This window comes from Trematomus bernacchii, unplaced genomic scaffold, assembly GCF_902827165.1.
Source record: "Trematomus bernacchii unplaced genomic scaffold, fTreBer1.1, whole genome shotgun sequence".
Taxonomy (NCBI): domain Eukaryota; kingdom Metazoa; phylum Chordata; class Actinopteri; order Perciformes; family Nototheniidae; genus Trematomus; species Trematomus bernacchii.
In genome coordinates, this window is record NW_022987547.1 from 7180386 (window position 1) to 7207079 (window position 26694).

The following is a 26694-nucleotide window of genomic DNA, read 5'->3' on the forward strand; positions in this document are numbered from 1 at the left end:
CTTTGTACACAAGATAATGAACAAATTGTCCAAGTCAGACGTTCTTTGATTTTACCCTGAAACAAATTCCCACCATTTTTAGCGTTTCGTTTTTTTCTGAACAATCATCTTCCTTATTCAAAGTCCTGTGTTGCTCTCATACTTCTGTGTAGCATCACAGTCTTGGTATTTCCTAAAGAAAATGTTAAAATGGTTAAACCCTGCTGGCTGTTGAGCTTCTTCTTCTGAGTACAGCAAAAATGTTATTTATTTTCCAACTAAGAAACTGTGACGCTGGAGACTCAAGATGCAACCCGTTCTCATTCCCATCTCAACATCTCTTCCTTCCTTCTTCATTCTTTTCCTGGTATATGGTTAAAAGTTTAAGTCAGATTTCCTATGCTTTCAACAGTCAAATTAATTAATGACTCTGTATTGTTTATTTGTGTTATAGTTCAGCTAGTTATGATTAGGCGGACATCTTTTTGAGTGGATTTGGGATTTAGGTATGTTTTTTTTTGTCAACCAACCATTCATTTTTCTAGCAATATTCAATCTGCAAAGCAAAGTCTGACTAGGCTCCTGTTACAGTTGAGATAATGATTCACTGTCCTAATATAAAACACTACTGTGCGTTGAATCTTTGATCCTCTTCCTGTGAAGTTAATCCAGCTGCAAGTCCAGTCAGGTTTATGAGGTACAGGTTTATTTACTCAATAAAATCTGAGCATTAGACTCGTGCAGGTGTAAACATGTCTGATTGGAATGTATAAAAGAAAATCCAAACACACAGAACCATGGTCGAAAATTATTCAGTACAGACAGTAATATCAGTGTCTTTGGTCGATCATATCACCCCTGTTCTCATTTCATTGCATTGGCTCCTGATTCACATAAGATCAGACTTCAACATTTTACTGTTAACCTTTAAAATCTTACATGGACTAGCCACTCCCTATTGCTCATCGTTAATTACCCCGCGACTATCTACCAGGTTCCCACGATCCCAAAATCCCAGTCTCCTTTCCATCCCCAGAATTCACAATTCCTCAGTAGGTGGCAGAGCCTTTCCCTTCCGAGCACCTCTCTTTTGGAACGTCGTCCCATTCAGATCAGAGAAGCTAATTCCGTTGATTCCTTTAATAAAAGCAAACTCAAAACACATCTCTTCGCATCTGTCTTCCTTGTCACCTAGTTTCCATCACCTAGTTTCCATCTTCATTAGCATCACTTCTGTTTGGTTTTACATACACATGAAGTTGTTCATAATGTTTTTTATCATTTTTGTGCTATGATATTTGTATTTTGTCTTTATTTTGTATTTATTTTGAACAGCCCTTTGGGGCATTTTTTGTAATATCATTGTTTCGTTTTGGCATCAGCCTTTGCATTTGGAGGATAATGGGAGAAGACTAGGTGTTGCAACTGTATGTGAACTGCCACCATCAGCTAAAACCATTCAACCTGCTTTATTATTGATCTTGGACCAATGGCAAAGCGGGGTTTGTTTTGGGGAGGAGCCTGTGTTGCTCTGTGGAGTAGATGTTTGTTTAGAAATGATACTGATACCAAAATGCTGCTCTTCTGTGTGGCAAGCGTTGTGGTTTGAAAAAGGACTGCCGCTCCAACATCACTGCCTCCGACCAGAAAGGTAAGTTCATTATTTATTGTTTTTAATTAACATCAAAGTGGATGGTATCACTACATTTGACCTGTGTGACTTAAGATTTCAATGATCTCCTTCCAGGTGCATTGGCATGATACATGGAGTTGCATATCCACTTTGGTACAACACTATCTTCTGCAATGTTTATCTGAGACCGTAAAAACCTATTGATCATGGAAAGGAGAGAAATATGCATCACACACACATAATGCCCAGCTGAGCCCAGTGTTGACAGAGCATGTGGATGGTTCTGGATGTCTGTTGTGTTAGTGCTGGTGAGCATGTGACTTTTGATGTGCAACCAGCTCAATCAAAAGCTGGTATGGACGTCAGCCAACAGACTTAACAATAGTCTCTTTGTCTCTCAAAGAAAAGAATAAATAACCTATGCAAAAACACAAACACAGCAATATGGATTTCTATTTGATCAGGCTCCAATCACCTGCCACTCTTTTATTTGTTTAGATCTTCAGTAATGATTGGCCAGCAGAAGCTTCTCTCGCTGTGGGTTTTGCTGTTGCTCACTGCAGCTCTGTGCCCAGGTGTGAACAGTAAGCGTGGCTTTAAAGGTCGTGGAAAAGGTGATGATGATGATGATAAAGCGCCTTCCTCTCCAAGCAAAAGCCTCTCCAAGAAGGGCCTGAAGTGGGCAGGAGCAGCAGCAGCAGCCGGGATGCTGGGAGGCACCGGCACCGGACTGGGGTTCTTTGGTAAAGGAAAACACGGATCTGGGAAACATCATGGCCACAAGACGTCCTCTTCCGAGCATGATCAGCGGCCTCATCACAACGAAAACCAGAGATTTCACAACCATTCCCTCTGGAGAGCCTTTGTTAAGTCAGCTGCCCCCGCTTCTACCACTAACATCTGCATCACACTTGGGAATGTGTTGTCCTTCCTGATAGTAGCCTGGATCAGGGACTTTTGAGCAACGTCTGATCACAGGAAAAGCATTCAGTCATTAAACCAAATGAAATAAAAGCTATTTTAAACAATATTCTTCTTTGTGCAATATTCTTTTCCAGTCAAATGAGGTTGCTAAGGTCCCTGAGGCTTCAGCAACCTAATTGTACTGTTATATTTTACAGCCTGATTCCAGGATGATTAGTCGCTCACACGCTACTTTTAAGCCATCCAACAATCTCTTAGTACATAACTTGGGACTGAGTATCTATTAGAATAACTGTATGAATTGACATTTGGTGCTTTTATATGGTAATTATAAAAAAAAATCAAACCTTTCTGAATAGCGACTAGTTGTTGCAGCTGTTTTTAACTTTTTCCCATTTACAGAACATATAAATCATGCATTACAAATATTTGCCTTATTATAATAGAGCTGGACTGCAAATAACTACCGGTTACAAAATATAATTAGTTAATCCCTCCTTTGTTTTCTATGCTATGATGTTATGATATAATATTCAATTAGTTAGAGGATATTGTTATGTGACAGGGTGAAGGTATATCGTTAACACAAAGACCCTTAGTTTGTTACTTATTTTATTTAACACATAAACATCCATGACAAACAATATTAAATCATATTAGTAATCCAAAGCGTTAACAACTGCAAGTCAAAACTGGGAGATTTAGATCTCTGCACTCCCTGTATGAGCTCCGTGACACAGTTACAGAATATCTAAACCTAAGTGAAATAAGTGCACTTTACAGATATTCTACAGTCTAGACAGTATGAAAATGTTAAATTAATTTATAATCAACATTGCTAGAATCAAGAAAAGGAAAAAAAGCAGTATGATAACAAACTAACTGAGATCAAAACAATACAAATAAATCACAATACAACAGTGCATATCACTTCCAGATAAACTGTCAACATTTGGACAGTATTCAATTCATGTTCTTGGTTACTACACACTAAACATAGCGTGATTAACATACCAATAACAGACAGAACACAGTACTGTCAATACTCTGAACTGTACAGGGACAGTTTTGTCCATAAACTGAACATTTACTTGGTTGAAAACTCCCTTCCTAATCCTGCAAACTTCATTTACAGTACAATCTTTTGAAACATAATCACAAAGTGCATTATAAAACCAAGAAACCAGACATATTTAAAACTGTCAGATGTAATAAAACAAACTGGGACAGTAAGAGAAATTACTAATACACAAACTTACAGTGGGAGCAAAATCAGAGCAGAAGTTTAATTCCTGAAGAGTCAAAGATCATAAAAAGCCAGGGGAAGCTTGAATTTGTGAAAATTCAACAGAGGTATTTACAGACCTGCCAACACCCAAAATGTGACTGTTATAATGCGGGAAGATGGATAGCCTGGAAACATGGACATCCCAAATTCAAACAACGTGAATAGACTGTGTATAATGAGCAGGGTTACATATATAAAGCTTATTTCTTTGATGGCAGAATTTATGATGAACGTATTGAATTGTTGTAGACATTATCTTTTCAAAACCTCAAATCCCAGCATGTAGCACGGCACAGTTTTAAAGCATCAGACGCAATGATCAACAAATTGATCTCATCAGCTGCAGACAGAAAGCCACATCACTTCACCGCTAATCGCTGCACATCGAAAGATTCATGCTCACTGACTGCCTAGGGCTAAAACATGCAGAACATGAATTTACAGGCGACACAGAAGCAATTTGTAGGTTTTATGTTCCTGAGAAGGGTGGGGCTTTGCTTTTGGGACATCTTCAGTCTTGCGCTGACTGCCCACATGTGAGTGTGTAATGGTAAGCCATCTATCTAAACGGAAATGCACTTCAACATTTTCCATTATGGTTAACAGAATTTCGTGTTCATAAGGGAAGCTTGATTTCATTTGCAAACACAATTAGGGCCAATCAAAATGTCCCATTCCTTATTTTATGACATTTAAATGCATCTCACTGGCCATTACCAGACATTTATTTCTCCTTTCTGGTATAACATATCTTCTTTTGGGCTTTAAAAAAAAAATAATAAGCTGAATAATTTATCTCTCTGTTTGTTCCCATTACCAAACTTACATTATTTGGAAGTGATCACCTCCCCAGCACATTGCAATGACAATCAGAAAACTACTTTGAAAACACAGCTTGTAAAAGTTAGTTAACCCTGGCTTAAACATTCATTTATATTTCATGAAAACACATTTTCCTTTGATTAAGCATTTTAACCAATTGAAATATCAGTCTGTCCAATTGCCCAGTATGATAATAAAAAAGTATTAATGGTGGAATGATGTTAGTTGCATGTTTGTGTACCTAATTTAAACCCTTAGTGTCATATTCCTATCTTATACAGTAGCATTTAAAAAGATGTCACAATACATCGTCACAAAAACTGATCTGTGCAATAATGTGGAGTAAAAAAGTGCAAAATAAAAAGAGATGCAAGACTATTTCATGAGAGAATTGACAAGAAAAAATGTGCAGCTTGTACAACACACAACTAATGATCGAACTGTAGAAGTTTAAACTGATAGCTGCTTCTTATAACTGACTTGGTTATATACACATATAGAGGATAATAGAGGATTGACTAAATGTGACCAGAAGATATTCATAAGTAGTATGTTGACGTGCAGATTTAATGGAGGATGTAGAAATTCATTTGGGGTATGGAAACAGGAACACTAATGGTTCTCACTGGAGAACGAGCATGCTGGAAAGAAGCATCAGGAGGGATGTGAAAAGTTGAAACATCCCGAAGCTCGGAGGGCTGCTGTTATTTTCTGCCATTCTCTGGTCTGCTCTTTTTCGTTCCTGCAGGTAGCTCTCAGAGTACACCATGTACTTCTCAACACATCGCCTGGACTTCATCTGGTCAACTAGGGCTGGGTATCCAATCTCCTCAATGCCGACGGTGTCACCATCATCCTGGTCGCCTGCCTGGTCTTTAAGAAGATCAGTCTTATTCATGCAGCTCTCCATGAACTTGTCGTAAGACTCGGCGCGTGGAGGAAGCTTGTACTCATAATCACGGCCGTAATCTTTTTCATCGGTGGATTTTGTGCCATACTTTTGGTACATGTAGTTGTTGTACTGTTGCTCTTCTTGAGGGTTGCGGAAATTGAAGTGGGGTCGTGGGAAACGCCCTAATCCATATCCAACGGCCATTCCAGCCACAGCACCAACGCCTGCCGCCATCATGGCTTTTTTGGCAAAACCTGAAGATTGGGGCTGGTAACCCATATTACTCACAGAGCGGGAGAAAGGAGAGCCTCCCATCCCACCTCCCATCCCACCACCGTATCCTCCACCACCATATCCTCCACCGTATCCTCCTCCTCCACCGTAGCGGGGACTGAGGATCTTATTATTTGGGTTCCAGTTGGTGTAACCGCCGACTGCTCCACCTGGGTAACCGCCTCCATAACCACCGCCTCCATACCCACCACCTCCATAACCACCACCTGGATATGGAGGAGGCTGACCATAACCCTGTCCTGTATTTCCTCCTCGGACTGGGTAGCCTCCTGCAGCTGGATACTGCTGGTTAGGATATCCTCCTGCAGGGTTGCCAGCTCTGCCTGGATATTGGCCTCCTGCTGCTGGGTAGCCTCCTGCAGCTGGATTCTGATTTGGATAACCTCTTGCTGGGTTTTGGTTGCCTGGATAATTACCTCCAGCTGGATATCCACCTGCAGGGTTCTGGTTTGGATAACCACCAGGATTGGCTCTACCAGGCTGCTGGTTTGGGTTACTACCGACTCCTGGATAATTCGGGGGGTTTTGCCTGGGAACTCCTCCTGGATTAGGTTTGCCCGCTCCTGGATAACTTCCGCCAGCAGGATATGGGTTGCTGTTTCTATTTGGATTCTGGGGCTGCCGAGGGTAATTTGCTGGCTGAGATGGTGGCTTAGATTGTGTTTTTGTGGATGACGTTTTTCTTCCACTGCTGCTGCTTCCCCTTTTAGCCCATGTTGATTCAGTGTTTAGAAGAAACACAACAACAAGGGACAGAAGAGCGACCTCACACAACCTTCCCATCATGGACCTAAAGGGAAAAAGTGTTTTACGGCAATGATCGTAAAAATAATCAAGCATTGAGAAAACAACATCGCTTTCTCTGTTCAGGTTGACACGTAAAATAGCCCAGAAATTCCTTTTAATTAGCATTGAGAGCCACACAGGATTTATTTGTATAGGCTAAACACATATCTTTTTCTTATTACAAGATAGTCCTATTACACTGAAATTGAGAGTAGACCGTAATTTCAAAGACATTCAAGCGGAGCACCCATTTTTATCAAATTATGTCTATAAAGAAATAGGCCTAAATCAATTCAATCAATATGCCACGCATAACCACTATGACCAAACAATGTTTGTATTTTTCAAACAGTCAAACATTGCATAATTAACATGCTGCCCTTTAGCTCAAACACGACCACTGACGCTGCATCATGTCATAATACAGGCGCTTTTTATTCCATCCAGCCTACCAACAAAGATCTCAATATCATTATAATGGAGTATTCTATTAATTAAGTATTTCTTACCCTGATCCAATGGTTTTCTTGTGGGTTTGGATATTAATTCGGTGGAAATACGTTGTTGTCCTCTCTCTCGCTCGGCTCCGTTATGGTAGCTCTGGCTAAGGGTGGCTTTGCCTAGTTTGGGTGCGCTCGTTTTGATGTACTGCAAGCAGCCTGGAGGCAATAGAGGCGGGGACAGTTCGCTGTGACGCAATGATCATCATGAGACAAAAAAAACACAAAAAACAAGATTCATAATTTCCGATATGTTTTACTTTCAGTGACTAACTGATCGATTATACCCCATGTTTTTCTCCTTATTGTGTAAGGTTGCATGTTTGTTTTACTCATTTCAGGGATTTGCAAGAAAAATACATTATTCTTAAATAATTTTATATTTGTGTTGGAATTAACATAGTATTCTGAAAAGATGTGTTTTATTTAACTATAATGTTTTGTTATATTTTTTACAATAGAAATATCCCTGCTAATTTTACTAATAATTATTGAATAACAGTAGTTTTGTCTCTATTTTTTTAGTACTAAAGAAATTGAGACAAAACTACTGTTATTTAATAATTATTAGGTCATGCCAGAATTGGAGGACATTTCATGTCCCACATATAAAAAATCAAATAAGCCATGCCCAAAAATCTAAAACATGCACTTGTGTTAAATATACTTGTCTTGAGACAAGATGCATATACAGTTGTAGAAAAAGTGGTTTCAAAATATTATTTAAAATATCAAATATCTCTCGAACATCCCCTAAAATCCCCTTGTTACCGAAACCTTTTTAGCTTGGCAGAGGAAGTGAAAAAACTGTTTGTCACATGACACAGTGGAAAGGACATCAGCAAGCCATGTGCTACTACCATAGACCAAAACTAAGTCCTCTCTTTTATTTTTTTATATATTTCCAATCTTGTCACTCTTAAAGGAGTGTGGCACTCATACAAACGCAACCCTGTTACTCAAATTATGAGACAAAAACAAATTAATTTCAAATGTATCTTTCTGTAGTTAAATATCTAAGTGTGTCCATTCCTTGACAATAGCATTACATTGTGCAGCTAGCATTAATTCCTCCGATAAAAGCTACAATTAGCATTGATTTGCAACCCTGTTACTTGCAGCCAACCCTGTTACTATAATTAGAGTAACAGGGTTAATTCTTCATTGGAAAATATATATGAAATATTATCAAACAACATTTCTGTTGTCATGAGTATTTATTTGTCACATGTATGTCATTATCTACAATCAAAAGTAATGTAGCCATTCAACCCTGTTACCTTACCTGGAGTACCCTGTTACTCTAATGTCAACCCTGTTACTCTATCATTTTCTATTAAAATAATAAAATGTAACCATTTTTACCAAAAACTACATGAGTATTTAATGTAAATGTGACTTTCTTTACTTAATAGTAAAGAATTTATTGAAGAATATTTTTGAAAACACTTTTTTCTGCTTAATGAGTATTTGTAACAGGGTTGCACAAAGCATGGCACACAACAAATAAAACATCTAATACAAAGTGTACATTTGATGCCTTAGCTGGGCAAATCACTTTTTTGGATGGTTTATTATCTGTTTTTCCTAAATACATAACAAAAAATAATAAAATAAAAGGTTAATTTTTCAAAAATGTTGGTGTCTAAATTGTCCTCCAATTCTGGAATGACGTAATTATATAGTGAAAAAAATATATTACAAAGATATTTGTTTCACTATATAAAAACAAAAATGGCTTACTGTTTGGTAATGGGCCATTGCAATGAAAAGATAACATTAATAGTAAAATAATGAAAATATTGCATTTTGCATGATATGGCGTTATCAACTCCAATAATGATATAGGCCTACCCCACACTTATTTGTGTGTGTATACCTTTATATATACAGTCTATGGTGTATACCTTTATATATACAGTCTATGTGGTGTATACAAACAATACAATTGTGTATTTGTGAAAGATCCTTTTATGTACCCAACAATGAATTGTTAAAAAATAACCCACTATGGTCTAGTCATTGGTCTACTTCTGTCTGATAAGAAGGTAGTTACATTTCTTATCATTAATAACATCTCAAAGATATAATAACCGTATTAACACATTAGGTAATCAAAATAACAGCGAACGTCCACCGTTACGTCCAGATACACAGAACAAGTGCACACCTGAAGCCTTAGCAGTAACCGCAGCTCTGTCGGGATGCTCTGTCATTGGCTAACGCCGGGGTGTCGTGACGTCGTTGTAAAAGGTCAAGCACCCGTATGTACTCGCAGCTTCCTCCGGTACACAGTGGAAAGATGTCGGTAAGAAGAGAGCCTAGCGGAGGAACTGCGTCCATGGAAATATACACCTGAGACATTAACTGAAACGTAACTAATCCGGGCAGACGGTGGCGTGTTAAGTAGAGCTAGCAACTGGGGGGGGGGGTACGTTACCAATTCACTGAAGCGGGCGAGTGGCAAGCGAATGGACGGTTGAAGAGAGACAGCCAGCCGGGGATTGATCAGAAGAAGTAGCCGAGCAGCAGGCGGCCCGGGCCGGGTACAGAGAGAGAGAGAGAGAGAGAGAGAGAGAAGACTGCGTGTTTGTGCTCAAAACAAGACGGACTTGGTGCTTGCTGGGGGATGTTATCCGTACTGTCTTATGGCAGACTGGTAGCCAGGGCTGTCCTGGGCGGACTGTCTCAGGCGGACACTCGGGACTACAGCCTGATCTCCGCCAGTTATGGCTTCGGTAAAGACTTTCGTAAGGGGATCCTGAAGAAAGGGATGTGCTACGGAGACGATGCCTGCTTCATTGCGCACAACAAGAACGCCGATGTCTTAGGTAAGGCAATAAACATACACATTCAAACGTACACGCACTAAAAGGGTTGCAATGCATCTTAGCAATACAAAAATAATAATAGTTATAAAAATGAAATAAAGTACTGCACTATTCCACATCATAACTTTATTTCATTTTTATAACTATTATTATTTTTGTATTGCTCTTGCTCTTATTGTTATTATGTTATGTTATTATGTTGCATTGTTGGAGAAGCCTGTGACATAAGATTTTCAACTGCATAATTACTCTGTAGCTATGTCAGATTGACAATAAAGAACCTTGAACCTTGAACCTAGCATGTATTTGTACTTATGTTTTGTGAGCTGTATGATTTTTTTATTTATTTCTCTGTACAGCACTTTGGTCTGGAGGTTTTACAGTGCTTTACAAATAAAGCTGTATTGTATTGTATTAGACACCCTCTTTGCTCAGGTGACCTTCAGTGAAGCTAGCCTGCACGTGAAGCGACTGCTCAGATCATAATACGACCCCCACCCCCTCCAAAAACACAGCCATAACTTCCTCCCCATTGCCACTATTGTGTTAGCTGTATTAAGTTAACGTGCAAAAAAATTGTCACATAAGACCTACGCAGGTGAAGTCATCTTTCTTTATTCACAAACTGCGCTTATGTGACGTTAATGCGTAGTTTTTAAGAAAAACCCCGGATGACCTTTCACCTAGATGGGCTTCAATTGGATAATTCGCGGCGGTACTTCACAATATCAAACGCATCAAATTAGGAGACATAGATAAGCTTAATTAAAGGTGTAGAGGAGTGAAAACACCGTTATTTTAATGTCTCAGACTTAACACCACAATGTCTTGCAAAGGTCAGAATGGTTGAGCATGGAGGCAGCCATGTTGTTATTAGCATCAGTAGCATGCTAGCTTCAGCTGAGGGTATTTTGCTTTGTCCTCATAGCCCAGGTGAAAGGAGAATAAACACAGAGAAATACTTGCTCAATCACATGGCTTTGTCGACACCTAAACAACATGTTTAACCGTTTAAAGCATTGTGTAGTCCTACACGTTAAGCTTGTGGTGTTAAGTACTATCAGACGACTCTTTAGAAACAAAACCCCAGCAGGGCTGGCATGGTAGTTAAATCTGTAGTAAACTCCTGAAGTGGTCCGGGGTGGGGGTTACCATGACAGATACTGGTCCGATTGTTCAGCAGTGCAGAGAGGGGGTCCATAGTAATTTTGTGTTTCAGTTTCTCATTTGAGGGGATTGACACCTGCACTACAATTAGAAAATGAAACCTTAAAAAGCCTATTGAAAGACTAATCAATAATACCCTTATTTATCGTTTCACTTACAATAATCTATTGTGTCCTTTTTGTTGATAAATGTGGTTTTAGTGGAGTGAACAGGGAATTACAGCAGAAACATGCTCCAATGCTCACTTGAAATGAAATAACAGGAAATACTGTAAAATGTTGCTTTGGTGAATCATGTCATGAACATTTTACCTTGTTCTACAGCTCTGATATTTCGAACATCTATTTTTAGAAGTAAACAAGAATTTGTTTGGGTGTTGCAGAGCTGCATTTTAATTCGTTCTTGCCACTTTTTTATTGCTTTGGAACTTAAACTAAACATATACTGTCATCCAATATGATCCTTGTGAATTCCTAGTATCATCTACCTCGTGCCCTTACACATTCCTTTCTGTTCCAATCTGGAATTTGATTAATCTAAGAAGAAATTAAAAAGGTGTTGAAGGTTGCAAAACAATTTCTCAAAATATTAAGTAATTGGAAGACAATAAATTATTATATTGTATTATTGCCCTGCCCTTCTAACAATTATTTTAGTTATTTGTTAATCTTGAAATTATTTAGATTTTGTGGTTTCAGCTCTTCAGTGTATTGGTAGTCATCGTCATCATCACCTAGTATGACAAAAATGGTGGTGGGATGGTTAAGCACCAAATCAACAACAACAAGATTAAAGTGTTATTTTCCCATTTTGTCCATCAGGTGTTGCAGATGGCGTAGGTGGTTGGCGTGACTACGGGGTCGACCCATCTCAGTTCTCTGCCACATTAATGAGAACCTGTGAGCGACTGGTGAAGGAGGGACGCTTCACTCCCAGCAGCCCAGTGGGTATCCTCACCTCGGGATACTTTGAGCTTCTGCAGAACAAAGTTCCCCTGCTAGGTGAGTACACACAGGCTCAGAACCACACACTGATGATACATTATGATGCACACACTCATTAAGTGGTAGAGTGAGTCATGATTCTTATGTGTGCAGCCTTGCTCTGCAAGGCATATCAAAGCTGCAGGATGAGGCAGACTGTGAGTGCGGCCTTGCTCAGCAAGAAGTATCTATTACATCTAAGTCCTAAGACATGAAAGAACATATCTCCATTTGAATTGTATGTCAAATGTCTTTCTCCAGTCTGGCAGAAAATATGCATTAAATGATTACAGAATTATTAAGATGGACAACTATTGTGCCATTTAAAAAAAAAAATATATATATATATATATATATATATATATATATATATATATATATATATATATATATATATATATATATATATATATATATTATTTAGGCACACAACTTCAGTTCTCATTGACTTAGGCTAAGACTCAATCCTTATAGATGTAAATACATGTACGGTATCTAACTAACTTTTAAATTAACTTATTTTGCGTTATGCTGCCACTTGGAATGTGAGACTCAGTGACCTCATGGGGCGAACAGCTTTCCTTTACGCAGGGGGAACATTTAGCCGCATAGCAGAGCTTTAAAAGGTCGAGAATCTATCTGTAACTGACACTGCAGTGAGGCTGTTAACTGTGCACATTTCAAACATGTGACCAAGGTCACATTTCTTTTGAGACTCGTAGCCCTGATTTACTGCCAGCTTGTACATTGAATGTTAGCCTCCGTCCACCTTGTCACGATGGTTGTCAAATGGTCTACATTTATTTTTGGAAACTTCGAGGGTCTGTACATGACCTTCGCTGCTCAAGGTTACTTTGTCTGCAGTCACTAGGTAACTGGGACACGGACCATGGCCCTTAGTGTTTGTTTATTTCACTTGTGAATTGCATAATAATCTCAACCTCCCAGTGTGGAAGCCTTAAACTCATGAGGAAGGTACACACAGAGGCAGTGGTGTACTGGTTTAACAGCATTCTGCCTCCCTGGAAACTGAGAAATGTAACCTCAAGGTTCAAGGTTCTTTATTGTCAAACTAACATAGCTACAGAGTAATTATGTCGTTGAAAATCTTATGTCACAGGCTTCTCCAACAGTGCAACACAATAATACAGATAAGCAGACAATATTAACCAATATTAAAATATACTATATTAAAAGTAATACAAAAAGAAAATACAAAACAAAAATGGTTTTAAAAAAAAAAGTGAGAGTAAAGAAAAGTGGAATAGTGCAATATGAGTCTATATACAAGTTATTGGAATGATATATTAGATAATAGATAAATAATTACTAAGTAGCAGATGAATGTTACCTTTGCTTCTTTCTGTCTGTGTTTATCACTGGTCTAATTTTATTGCATGTATATCCACAATCTTATAGTTGCTTTGCTCTTGTCTGTTTTCAGGGAGCAGCACAGCTTGTATCGTGGTTCTCGACCGACGGAGTCACCGGCTACACGCGTGTAACCTCGGTGACTCAGGCTTTCTGGTGGTTCGGGGAGGAGAGGTGGTTCATCGCTCAGATGAACAACAGCATTATTTTAACACACCCTTCCAGCTGTCCATTGCTCCTCCTGGGGCAGAAGGTGTGGTGCTCAGTGACAGGTCAGTACATCTGTGTTTGAGACATCATTGAAATGCATGTGTGAATGAAATTTAAAGAATAGAATCGTAAAAACAGAAGCTTTACAACACATAACTTTATTCAATTTAATTTGTTTTACTGAGCTACTTCCTTGTTCAACTTTGAACCTCTGCATGTGCCAAAGCAAATCATTTATTGAAAAACATTATTTCTCATATTTGTTTGACTAATAAGAAAATTGGATATGACAAACATTGAATTATTTGGGTAGGTAAAATAAGTACATTTTTGAAAACATGCAGCCTCCACAGGCAACAAACACAGCTGCTGTAGGAACTTTCAGAGGGTGTTTGCAGCATAAACATGACCTGCTTTGGCAGCCAGGCTATGCATTGTAACTACTTGGTATTTTTTCTTATATCCCCTGCATGGAAAATTGTCTCGTGTCCTGTTCATAGTTTGTTGTTTTGGTTTACATTTCAGTGACTTTAAAGGTCAACCAACATCATCTGTATTATTCCCACAACTTATTAAAATAGTACACCAAGCAGTTTAGGTCATGTGATGGTGAACAGATACACAAAATGTAAGTGCACAAAGAGGTCAATTATTTGACGCCTTAAGCACAAGGCACATGCACAGACATGCACACATTTTGGCCAGCCAGGTTTACCAGATAGGTGTCACAACTTGATTAAATCAGTCCGATTAAATGCCCACGCCGCGTCCACCGCCAAGATTTCGCAGAGTGACTTCTGACCTACTTACTGCCATTTTGGAAACTGTTGACAGCGGCTCAGCGCCACATGCTCCTGTTACACTTGTGACTGATCTTTCCATGCCCAAATTGTTTTCTCTAGTCCTGAAGCAGCTGACAGCTCCTCCTTTGACGTGCAGCTCGGTGACATCATCCTGACGGCGACCGACGGTCTATTTGACAACATGCCAGACTACATGATTCTTCAGGAGCTCAAAAAACTCAAGGTAAGACCTTTGGATTATCAGTTTATTCAAGCTTTCACACATCGGTTGTAGTTGTAAGTGAACATAAGTGCAGGCATATTTTAAACCTTTTACATTGTAATCATTTTTTACTTCTGATCCTTTCAGGCTACCAACTATGACAGCGTCCTGCAGACTGCACAGAGCATTGCAAAGCAAGCTCACAACCTTGCCTACGACCCCAACTATATGTCCCCTTTTGCACAGTTTGCATGTGACAATGGCCTGAATGTGAGAGGTAAGTTACACTGTGCTTCACATTCTGTGTACGGTACATGTAATTCAGGCAATAGTCAATGTAAATGTAAACTAAGACTAAAGGAAAATATCATTTGAGAGGATACATTTTTTGGCTTTCCTCAATAATATTTCAGTTTTAAAAATAATGGGCTGTTTTGATATTTAGACGTAACATATAAGGGTTGTTAATAGGCTGCATTTACGGCTCTAGTTTTCCAGACAACAGCTAAATAAAACGGGAAATGTATCTTAAATAGCCTTACAAAAACGTACTCTGCGACTGGCATGGTTTCTCACACCCTTGTTTTATTTTTTCTGCAGGAGGAAAGCCAGATGATATCACGGTGCTGCTCTCCGTTGTGGCTGAATATACAGACTAAAGTGTGTCTGAGTGTGTGAGCGCTTTTTCTGGGGCTGATCCTGCCTCCCCTCTGCCTGAGTCTTCCACCTGCAGCCCTCCCAAAAAAATGCACTGCATCCTCTGGGCTGACAGGGGAGGCCCACCATCACGACACACACTCCTTGCTGCGGGGCCGCTGTCCACGTGTACATTTTTGGTTTTCTTCCTCTTGTTTTTGTTTGGCGCTTGAACAGTTGAGGGCGAAGCAGGCAGCTAGGACATTTTCATGTTGATCATGATGCGGGAGGAGTTGAGCACGAGAGGCTGAGGCAAGCTTTTCAGTCTCCTGTGTCTCACATCTGAGGTGATGTGAGTGAGAGACAGTCCAGGGCAGTTCGGTTTGACTGAGGGCTTAACAACCGGGTAGCCCTTGTTTATAAAAAGTCATATTAAAAGAGGAGTAAGCCACGGTTTCAGAGAGAAATGGTTGAGTTGACTAGCTGTCTCTGTTTTTCCAGTTGATAATCTGTTCATTGTTGTAAATGTATTTAAACAAAGCATAAATATGGACTGAGGAAGATGATGTTTGGAATGGATGGGAATTATTAAAAAATTGGATTTAAGAGTTTTGTTTTCATGGTCATGGGTTCGGGTATGTGTACGATGGAAGAGCAAACTAGTAACTGCTAGGATCAAAGAAACCTCTTAAAGGGAAACCACAACACCTGCTAGAGCTTACATGTTTAAGTTGATCAGTTTTTTGTCCGTTCGTTGGGGAATCTGTCGGTGCGCACACATCCTTATGAGTTGTAAATATTTGTATGTTTTTAGGGGTTCGTTCTGGCCTTTCTGTTGTCTTTGCTTTACAGCAGAGAGCTATTTCGTTACTATTGTGGATGATGAAAAAATGGTTCATAAATATATTTTCTTGTATAGATGTTAATCTTGAAGTGAGCTTTATAAATCCCACACTTCCACACACTGAAATGAACAAGAGGATCTTTGCTGAGATTGATCGCTGCAGCAGTTGTGTGGTAGGAAGGATGTTAGCAATGTGTGAGTGCGGTATACATGTGAGAAGTCCTTTAATGGCTATTCTGGTGTATTTAATGTTAATATTTGTTTTCTCGCAAATGCAAAGCTAGCATCTGGGAATGCTCACAATTGCAATGATAGCTCAGGCATGAGTTTTAAAGAGAAAATATGTATTTTTTAACGTTATTTAGTTTTTAAAGTTAGTTTGGAGTGACTGCTGACGTGTGGTGAATGACTGATTCAGCTATCTTAACAAGAATCAGGTGTGCATGTTGATGTAGGGATGTGTATGTTTATTTGTTTTGTATCATTTTTTTGTTCCTTATTTCCCTTTACATTTGTTTGCTGCTTCTCTTTTGTAATTGTGATGTCTGTATGACTTGACACGATTTATATGATCAGCATGATTGTAATGAGTGTGTGTGTGTGAAAGTGTTTGCTGCATCAAATACATTGATAACACTGTTATCTTCTTCATAGTCTGTCCCTTTTTGTCTAACAGCTCGCCCAAGTGGTTTGGACAATGTCTTTACAGTTTATAAGCGGGTGCCACCAAAGACACATTTTCTTTGTGTATGTCATACAGTACACGCACGCTTTTGTTGATACAAACATCATACAGCAATACTGTAAATTCCTTGTGCTCTGAATCTTGAGTGCTGGTATGGGTGGAAATGTTCAATGGGAATATTATAAATGATTGATCTATGCCTAAAGTTGTTTTATCATAATCTTGATTTAAGTGACCGGTTGCTAGACAGTGTAAGACAGGTTTATGAAACCAAAGAAGGAAAGCCATATACAAACACGTGATTATGGCACTGCTCTGTAAGCCCTGCTGTAAAGATAACATGGTGTTTCTTCACGCATACACATAATGGACACAATTATTATTGGAATATTATTTGTTCGCTTGTCTGCATTGTTCTTTCTGCATGGTTTCTGACTCAGCTGTTGGCACCATTTAACAAAGTTAATTCACACAGTTGTCCGTTGTTGTCTTGGTGGCTTATAATTGATGTGTCAAGGTTCTGAACCTGTATTTATTTCAAAGATAGACCTATATTTAAAGAAAGATGTAACTCGTATGCAGGAGGGGTGGTGAGAAGGGTAATAGTGCTGAGAGCTAACAGTACGTGGGTGAGCACAGTTTCAGCCTTAACAAATAGCTAGACCTGTAATAAAGAGGCCTTTCCTGTCATTGCAAGCTTGTCTTGTCCTTGGTCATGTCGCCCGTTGTTTGATGTAAATGAAAGTCTGCCCCCGTCTTTCTCTCCTGTAACGTTGTTCTCAAAGGTGCTTCTGCAGTCTGTATGGTATGATTGTCCTCTTTTCAGCAAGCAATGTTGGTGTGTATGAAAGCTACTCCTATGTCTCAAGTGTAACAATGCAGGTCTAATTTATGTAAATATGTTTTAAATATGTACAATATTTAAATAAAGAATCTAGTATTTATACTAAATCTGCTCAAGTATTTTCATGATGCTGTTTCATCTTTCATCTTTTATACTGGTGTATTGCTCACAGAGGTGCATCCAGTACATATAATAATAACCATGTTCTCTATTACTACTATTCTGGTACATCCTACTGTTGGTGCAAATATTAAAGGTTTTAATACATTTGGTTACATCTTCTTTATGTACTTTCTATTTACTTTAATGTAAGTTAATAGTTCAAGTAAAATAGGAATAATAGAATAAGTGTAAACATGCCCATAAAACATAGGCCTACATTCTTCAGGGGTACAATATAACTTCTTTTTCTTTTAGGCAATAGTGTTATTAATACTTCTTCTCTGTTATTTTAGCACTAAATTCTCATCTTCAAGCAAGAATTTTCCTTGAGATTATTACAGTAATATCTTATCTTATTTTATGAGCCTACAAATAGAGGCCAAAGTCTAAATCCTGCTTAAGTATTTTGAAGCAGGCCTATACTTGAAAGTAACAACTTATACATTACAGGGGCAAATCCTCTCTCCGACTCCTGCTCCTCATATCTTCTTATTTATACGGGTTCACTGGTTAAGAAAATCGACATGAGTGACAGTATTTTGAACAGAGCTACTTTTAAATGCAGGCATATCTAATAAAATATGCCATTTCTAAATAAGAAATACTTCTGTGTGTGATTGAGTACCTCAAACCTGAAATCACAAAACAAAGGGAAATCCAATAAAGGCAAAGTAAATCTATCATAAAACCCTGCAATAACCAGACTGTACCTGAGATTATGATTATCAGCAGTAGATGGCAGTGTAGAGTTAAAGGAAGCCATGGATGTTTTGTTTACTAATCTGTTCCAGTTTCTCTTCCTGTAGCCACCAGCTAACCTACATTCCTGCTGACAGCAGAGATCCTGGTTTAAATAGGTGTGTGTCAGCTGACAGTTGTGTGATGCTAGCATGTTAGCGTCGGAGTTGGCAAGAAGATACTGTACCAATTCAGCGTTTATCGAAGTAGCTGCGGTTCTCTTTTATAGTTTAACCATTTATTTGTTTGTTTGATCTTAAAGTTAACAAAGCGAACAGTTTTGTTTAACATGAAATTACCTTTCCAGCGCTAAGTGGCTTTTTATAGCCCTTAGCAAGCTGAAAGAGCCAGGAAGCTAATCTTCCTAGCAACCGTAGCTAGCTGTGACAGCAGGTAAGCTAACCAACGATTATCTTCATGGAGAGCCTTAAAGTGCTAGCCAAGCTTTCAAGATTGTTTTTTAGGGTGAGTTATGTGAACAAACTGTAGACCAGCGGCTCATGTGGAGGTAAATGTTGAATAAATGGCAAAAATAGAGCAGGGCAATGGGGTTGACTTGCGGGGAAGCCCAGAGAAGCTGACAGATAATGGGAAAGGCAGCTCGTATGGATCCGACCCAGAGGTAAACGGCAATGTCCCCGGGGAGAAAGAGGTGGACAAGTACGGGTTCAGCGGAGGAGCCCAGCAGCACTCATCGTAAGTGGAGCTAAACTTCTCCTTATGTGGTTAAAACTGTGTGAACTGTTTGTGTATGTCTCCACAAACTGACACATATATTCAGGTGCTTTCTCCTCCTACTTGACTGAACATTTTGGAAGTAATGAAACTAAATGGTCCTGTAACGAAGTAATTTACTATATTTCTTACTCAAATGATACACCTTCTCGAAATAATGATTTCATATCTCAAAATAATAAGAATTTACCAGTCATTCATTTGAGAAAGTTTTACTTTTTCTTAGTCATTACTTTGACAAATATACCTTTTTTTGAGAATGTGTTTCATTATTTTATAATAGTCCTTTTTGGAGAAATATTGTATTATTTAGAGATACTAAGTCATCATCTTAAGGAGGTTTATTATTATGTTGGGATAGCAAGTCATTTTTTAAAAAGTTTTTAAAAGTCCACATTTTAAGAAAATAAACCCTTTATTTTGAACATTTTGTTGAGATACTAAGTTATTATTTTTAGAAAGTTTCTTATTATAATGACAGCTTTTTTGGTGCAAATACAAATCCATAGAGGCCAGGTAAAGGTGAACAACAAACATTATATGTATCTCTCTTTCTCTGTCACAAAACCATTCTGTGGTTGCTTGAATAGACACACTGATATGTTGAGACATAAAGGAATTTGTCCCTATCTTGTGTATAACCGTTTAGTGCTGCCTAAGTGTGGGTACAACAATAATTATGACAGCTCTGAACATGCAGTTGGGCTGTTGTGAGATGTTGGTGTAAGCGGTATGTAGGAGGTTGTAGGGAGCTGAACTAGGGGAAAGTTCTCCCACTGTTTCCTGTTTTCCCTGTACTTGCTGCCGATGGCAAGTGTTCCACTGTTTCGTCTGAGGTTAGGTTTCCTGTGTGGACAAGGAAGAGATGAGCCACAGTCCCACCTCCTCTAAAGACAGTATTCCCTCTGTTATAAAGGGAAGTGACACTGTATAGGCATTGTCCATTTGTATGAAAATAATTTGCTTTTATCAGTCACAATGTCTCCTATCTGCACAGTGCTGAAGAAATCCCAACTGATGTGCTGAGGCAGCGGGAGTCAAAATGGCTGGAAATGCTCAACAGCTGGGACAAGTGGATGGCCAAAAAACACAAGAAGGTCTGTTTTATAAACTGTACATTATCTGACTTCACATGTTTCTTTCTTTGTAATAAAAAATGTCACTTTGCAGGCGTACGTTCAATATGCAGTGGCTGAGCTAGAAAACTTGTATTCATTTCTACAGCATGCCTGTTTTTTAAAGTTTGGTGATTGCCTGCACGTCATTTCGTAGCAAGTGGCATTTTGTATGCTGCAGTATATACAGGAGTGTTTTCCAATGTCTGTGTCCCTTTCTTCTGCCCTTCTTTTATCTTGCTTTCTGCAGGCTTTGAGTAACTGTGAGTATGTTGCATTACAGGTGAAAGAGCGCTGTCAGAAGGGGATCCCTCCGTCCCTGCGTGGCCGGGCCTGGCTATATCTCACCGGGGGCAAGGTTAAAAGGGAACAAAACCAAAGAAAATTCCAGGTAAGTCGAGTATTTGTTGACTGACCACCGCCGTAAAAAATTTGACTGTTTTGTTGAAAATCGCTGCAAAATGAAAAATGTTTTCATGATATGTATACTTGAGACTCTCTGAATGCTTATAACTTTACTATGACATTTAGATCAAGAATTGCCTATTTTATAATATTGCTATAAAAAGGTGGTTGATGATGTTGCAAAAGCTGAGACACTGATAATGTTTTTTAGGAACTGGACAGTCAGCCAGGAGATCCTAAATGGGTAGATATTATTGAGAGGGACCTCCATCGGCAGTTCCCCTTCCATGAAATGTTTGAAGCCAGAGGGGGTCATGGGTAAGTGCTGCCTTTATATATAAAAGCCTCTCATAATTTGAATGTTGTGTTATTGAAGCTGTACATATTTTATTAATGTATTTTATATATTTGTATACATTCAGGCAGCAAGACTTGTTCCGTGTGTTGAAGGCTTACACTCTGCATCGGCCTGAAGAGGGTTATTGTCAGGCTCAGGCTCCAATCGCTGCTGTTCTCCTGATGCATATGCCAGCTGAGGTAAACACACACTACATAATCAAAAACATTTTCTCTGATATCATAAGATAATATATTTGTAATACTGGGTACTCACCTCCCTAAGGCTGTTTGGGGCGTGTTCTGATAAATTGAATAAGGGGGTAAAGATCTTTTAAAGAATGACCACATTAACACTCATTCTATGTATAGTTTAAAAAAAATGTATCTTGAAAAGGGCTTCACTTGAATATGAATAGTATATCTTTTTACCCTTGTTTCTTTTTTCTTTGTCCTAGGATGCATTCTGGGTTCTTGTTCAGATTTGTGAGAAATACCTTCCTGGATACTACAGCTCAGGGCTGGTAAGAGTCCACACAGAATTACTGACACATCATTTTGTAAAGAGGACTTTAAATCTTAAGAAGAGCTTGAGAAGATAGGAGTGCAACCTGTAACAGGATTACATATTAACACTGTTAAGCATGTAAATTATTATCTATCTGAACCCTGTAAATATAGCTTAAATGAGTCCTTTGCCTAGTGCAAGCAAAAATACACTTACATAATTTGATGCCCACGAACACTTGTTTTCTGAAGTCTGCCGTTATGCCACATTATAGGCCTGAATCCTTGCATTTTTTATAATTTTTCTTAAATTATACTGCCCAGGAGATGTCTCATTATTTAGGCTCGGGTCAAGTTATCAAACTCAAGATAATTATTATTAAGTGGAAAATATTCTTGCATATTGTTGCATCGCAAGACTATAAGAACTCTATATTATTTTATGAGTTAACCTGAAGTAAAACAAAAGTTGAGCTACTTCCTTAAAAAGTATCTTCTATTAATGCATGCAATGTGTGGCTGCTGGTCGTGTTATAGTTCTCTGGCCAGTGTATCTCCAGTTTGACACTAATACGCTAATGACCTAACTACACGAGATGTTGACAAGGCTACTAGGACGATATAATCATAACCAAAGAAAAAGCTCCCCTCCACTGACTGCTGTTCCCTGTTTTCTCCACAGGAGGCGATCCAGCTGGACGGGGAGATCCTGTACGCTCTGCTGCGGCGAGTGTCCCCGGTGGCCCACCGTCACCTGAAGAAGCACAAGCTGGAGCCCGTCCTGTACATGACCGAGTGGTTCATGTGCGCCTTCTCTCGGACTCTGCCCTGGGCCTCTGTGCTGCGGGTCTGGGACATGTTCCTTTGTGAGGGTGAGACACTACACTTTATTTTCACTGGCATTTTATTATGCATGAAAAACATTTTCCACAACATCACAGGTTACCCTTCCTGAGCTTTTGAAGATAATGAATGTTTCCAGGCCCTGTGCATGTGACTATTAATCATCTGTATAATTTTACATTATGTTGGTTATGCTGTTGCATGTCTATCCATCTAGGGAGAGTGATACCTCTTCAGTTTCTCTTTCTTTGGTCCCTTCCACTTCTTCCCTGTTGAAAGGGGAGTCAAATGCTATATAGATTTTAAGGCCCTTTGAGGCAAATTTGTGATATTAAGCTATAGTAATGAAACTTTACTTTGTGTCTGATGTGTTCTCAGGAGTAAAGATCCTCTTTCGGGTAGGCCTGGTTCTCCTGAAATGCACGTTGGGATCCCAGGAGAAACTGAAGGCCTCTCAGGGTCTGTATGAAACAATGGAGCTGCTCCGAGCCATACAGCCACAGTACCTACGAGAAGGCTTCCTGGTGCAAGAGGTACAGTTTACTCTGTCATGGTTATTGTCTGTTATCCAATTTATTGTTTTGACCCTTTGACTTTGCCCTCCTGTGGTTGTTGTAACATTGATATACAAATACCTGTATGTAATGTGCTGAAATACTTAAACCATAAAAAAAACTCTCTCCTTGTGTTTCAGATAATTGAGTTAGGGGTGTCAGAGAAAGACATAGAGAAGGAACACTTTGCTCAGCTGCGCCGCTGGAAGGAGACTCATGGAGATCTACACTGCAAGTCCCCTCCCAGGATGCATGGCGCTAAAGCTATCATTACGGCAGAGCCGCCCAGCCGCCAGGACCTGAAACAAAGGCCCACCATCATCGTGCATTCGCCCCTGGCAACGCAGACAGACGGAGAGAGAGAACAGGACGCCAAGGAGAGTGCAAAGACTAACAAGGGGAAACAGAAGAAAACCACGCTTCCCCCAGTGGAGACGGTTAATCCTTACCTTTCTCCCAGTGACCCCTCCCCTCTCCTCAAACACATGATTGTACAAGGGTCCAAAGAGAGTCTGAGCAGCGCCGAGCATGACACTTACCTGTAGCGGGGTAAGTGTCCCAGTTTACTAACATCACCATTCACAACAGCCTTTACAGTTTTAAGTAAACGTTCTTGAGTCACAGTGACATGACAAAACCTTTCATGACTTACTATGACAGGTTTTATTCAAATGGATATTTTTACAATCAAGAAAAAATAATTATATTTTCAAGGTTTGTGAAAAACGCCATTGCTCAGACTAGCAGTCACTTAAATTATTGACGGCAAGGTATTGTCTGCACGGCAATAACACATTTTTTAACTACACAGAAAGGTGAAACAAATTGAGAACTTTGAGGAGATTTTGGTTTGGCGCGAGGATAACGTTGCACAAAGTATACAACATACATTTTGTCCTTGTCACAATTGTCCATAAGCTCATGTCTGTGCGACCGCACGTGTGCAAACTTAACTGAGCTTTAAAAGTCAACACCGTTTCGCTGTCATGTCATTTATACATGTTTCTATTTACCTTACTTATAACTAAATTGAACTCGTAAATGTGTAATTGCGGAAACAGTGGATGACAACTCTGTGCTGTGAGGGACATTGAGCAAATAGAGATTTGTTTTTGAAAGCTAACCTGCTTGTTAGTATCGCTCTGGTTCACTCTGCAAAGCCAATGGGATTTGTCCATTTGAGTTTGGATTATTGCAGAAACAAAAGTGTAAGATACTTTTGTTCACTAAGGAAAATGAACACAACTATGACTTTTAAATATAAATGCAATCTCTAAAAGTAACAAACTCCACCACGGTTTAAGCAGATGAGTCTCTGCCTTTGGAGTGTTAGTATTTAATGTCCCCAATGCTAACTGGTCTTAGCTACAGACCTTATATCATGCATCTTAAAAAACTTTTAAAAACCCATCGACTAAAACAAGGGAACTGGAAATGTAAAAATGCTGACTAATTTCCGGGTATTAGGATTAATTCCTGCTGCAATCTATTCATATGACCGAACATATGGGGTTCACAGTACACTCGCTAACTCACTGTTAACAGCTGCTGCTGCTACTTACCTCCCTAATTTTACCTCTTAGATTCTGTCCTTTGTTATAAATGAAGTCTGATTTTGTCTTTATTGATGAGGTCTTTTCTACAGCACTTTGTCTTTATGGCCTTCCTCTTTGCCTACATTAGTCACTACGTTGCCAACGCAGAGATTCCTATTTACCCTGCTTTGCTAGACGTGCACGAATACGCACATTTGACTGTCAGTGCAGCATCCAGGAGTCTTTGCTGATGTTGAACACTGGAGGGCGTCCTCACAGCAGTGACCATCACAGGTCTCTGAGTGAGAGCAAAAACTGACACAATGAAGGAAGAAGTGTGCAGGGACAATTAGTGCCACTAAGCCAAAGATTTGTAATGCTGATTTTTTTAAATATATGTTGTTGAAGCAGTTTATCCAATCATATTGTGATTCAGTATTAGGGAGAGGTTTGTGTTTTTGTTTAGTTATGAAAGAGATCTGGTGAAATGCCATGTTAAAAAACGATAATACAGAGCTGTTGTTTTTACAATCATGCTTGAAGGTTGTGGGCCTTTAGACTTAAATATATTGGATGTGGATTTAAAGAAAAAAAAAGGCAGAAGGAGATTTAAAAAAATCTTTCTAACGTCTGAATCCAATCTCCGGTTCAATAATGGTGTTATCTTTCTGATAAAACTGTTCAAAACGTAATTGAATGAAAAGAATTACGAAAAATAATAATGAAGCCATTATAGTCTTTAGCTGTTATTTTTTAATGGCATGATTTAACAAACGAAAAAAGTTGAAAGACTAGTTCTCTTTGGTTTTTAAGAAGTATGACCCTCCAGGATTTTGTGTACATATTCAAATAAACCATAGAAAATATTTGATGATAATGGATGATATTAAAAGTCAAGGGAGTCACCTTTGATTACTATTGAGCTCATTTGATCTGAGCTGTGACAATGAAGAAATTGCTTGAAATGATTCTTAATGAATTTATAAACTCCCAGTCTAGGAAAAGAATGTATTAGCAGCTGTGTACATGTACATCAAACTATATGCTGTCAAGAGTTTTATACTGGAAATTTGGTTGTGGGTATGTTGATTTTAAATGTGTTTTTTGAAAGTATATTCTACGGGTTCATTCTCTGTCTAATAGTATGCATTGTTTAACAACCATGTTCTGTGAAGCCTTTTTATATTTATATTTTTAAAAGGTTTAATCAAAATAAAAAATACAAATCACATGTAACCAGCTGTCCTGTAGATGGCGCCACCGAGCTTCAACCTGGGATGTAAATGAAGGATATACAGGATGTGGTTTGGATACCTGTATAATATTCAACAAAAATATATTTTTTAATGTCGAGAAGCTTCTTATTACTAATCATTGCAACTATTATGATTTAAGAAAAGTAAATGTGTAACTTATCTTGCTGTCATTCTATAGGAACTTATTTCTGATCTGTTTTTAAATTGAAATCAACTTCTCATATCTACGAGCTGTTTTATAGCAAATTACTTCATTAAATCAATACAGAAAGAAAACGTCAGATCTGTCATGTTTTCCATTTTTGTTCTGACATGAAATCCCTTTTTTTTTGACAAAGAAAAAGAGACAGGCAAAGAAGTGCCACACAGACTGGACTGAACAAGCAGGCCTTCAATGCCGCCTGTGTTATCATTCAGCGCCCTCACACCCCCCCCCCCCCCCGCCCTCCCTCCCTCACCCACGCAGCAGCACACTTCCTTGGACACCTGTTTCTCCGGCTCTTTCAGCTCTTTGAGGAATTTGCATCTCAAATAGAGCAAATTCCCACAGCAACGTCTAAAGCGCCTCACCCTGCCATTTGCCTTTAGTCTCTGAATGGAGTCTTCACAGGCCTTTTTCCTCTTCTTCTTCTTCTGCTTCTTCTTGTTCCTCTCCTTCTTCTTCTTCTTTTATGGTTTTTCTTCTTTTTCTGTTTCTCCTTGTTCCTCTCCTTCTTCTTGTGTGGTTCTTCTGACTCTGATTGTGCTTCTTTGTTTCTTCTTTTTCTACTTGGCAACAATGTCGTATTTGTATAGAGATTTGTCATCTTCCTTA

The 26694-nt window shown here is 38.9% G+C and overlaps 4 protein-coding genes across 5 annotated transcripts; 3 read left to right on the top strand and 1 right to left on the bottom strand.

The window, feature by feature from the left end:
• Positions 1-1563: 1563 nt before the first annotated feature.
• sprn2 (shadow of prion protein 2) lies at positions 1564-2640 on the top strand. 2 transcript variants are annotated; one of them, XM_034123456.1, is made up of 2 exons: positions 1564-1630; positions 2111-2640. In XM_034123456.1, the coding sequence occupies exon 2, from the start codon at positions 2121-2123 to the stop codon at positions 2571-2573; it is 453 nt and encodes a 150-aa protein (XP_033979347.1). In that variant the 5' UTR covers positions 1564-1630; positions 2111-2120; the 3' UTR covers positions 2574-2640. The 2 variants fall into 2 exon arrangements, with proteins under 2 accessions (XP_033979347.1, XP_033979348.1); XM_034123457.1 differs by lacking the exon at positions 1564-1630 and adding an exon at positions 1691-1920.
• Positions 2641-3131: 491 nt separating this feature from the next.
• Positions 3132-7258, bottom strand: prnpb (prion protein b). Its single transcript, XM_034123204.1, has 2 exons — positions 7128-7258; positions 3132-6622 (listed from the first exon to the last, which is right to left on the bottom strand). Exon 2 carries the CDS (start codon positions 6616-6618, stop codon positions 5269-5271), a length of 1350 nt encoding a protein of 449 aa, XP_033979095.1. The 5' UTR covers positions 6619-6622; positions 7128-7258; the 3' UTR covers positions 3132-5268.
• Positions 7259-9372: 2114 nt separating this feature from the next.
• Positions 9373-17794, top strand: LOC117476564 (protein phosphatase PTC7 homolog). The gene is made up of 6 exons (XM_034123205.1): positions 9373-9949; positions 11938-12117; positions 13544-13742; positions 14583-14706; positions 14833-14962; positions 15286-17794. The coding sequence occupies exons 1-6, from the start codon at positions 9748-9750 to the stop codon at positions 15342-15344; spliced, it is 894 nt and encodes a 297-aa protein (XP_033979096.1). The 5' UTR covers positions 9373-9747; the 3' UTR covers positions 15345-17794.
• Positions 17795-18650: 856 nt separating this feature from the next.
• Positions 18651-26161, top strand: LOC117476565 (TBC1 domain family member 10A-like). Its single transcript, XM_034123206.1, has 9 exons — positions 18651-19290; positions 20327-20426; positions 20728-20835; positions 21061-21167; positions 21272-21386; positions 21644-21709; positions 22375-22564; positions 22914-23068; positions 23230-26161. Exons 1-9 carry the CDS (start codon positions 19118-19120, stop codon positions 23632-23634), a joined length of 1419 nt encoding a protein of 472 aa, XP_033979097.1. The 5' UTR covers positions 18651-19117; the 3' UTR covers positions 23635-26161.
• Positions 26162-26694: the final 533 nt, after the last annotated feature.

Bases quoted from the DNA above. Each gene is read 5' to 3' on its own strand.
- sprn2 (XM_034123456.1), top strand. From the start codon at position 2,121: ATGATTGGCCAGCAGAAGCTTCTCTCGCTGTGGGTTTTGCTGTTGCTC.
- prnpb (XM_034123204.1), bottom strand. From the start codon at position 6,618: ATGATGGGAAGGTTGTGTGAGGTCGCTCTTCTGTCCCTTGTTGTTGTG.
- LOC117476564 (XM_034123205.1), top strand. From the start codon at position 9,748: ATGTTATCCGTACTGTCTTATGGCAGACTGGTAGCCAGGGCTGTCCTG. The intron at 13,743-14,582 runs GTCAGTACATCT...TGTTTTCTCTAG, and splicing joins GGTGTGGTGCTCAGTGACAG to TCCTGAAGCAGCTGACAGCT. The intron at 14,707-14,832 runs GTAAGACCTTTG...TGATCCTTTCAG, and splicing joins AGGAGCTCAAAAAACTCAAG to GCTACCAACTATGACAGCGT.
- LOC117476565 (XM_034123206.1), top strand. From the start codon at position 19,118: ATGGCAAAAATAGAGCAGGGCAATGGGGTTGACTTGCGGGGAAGCCCA. The intron at 19,291-20,326 runs GTAAGTGGAGCT...CTATCTGCACAG, and splicing joins GGAGCCCAGCAGCACTCATC to TGCTGAAGAAATCCCAACTG. The intron at 21,387-21,643 runs GTAAACACACAC...TCTTTGTCCTAG, and splicing joins TGATGCATATGCCAGCTGAG to GATGCATTCTGGGTTCTTGT.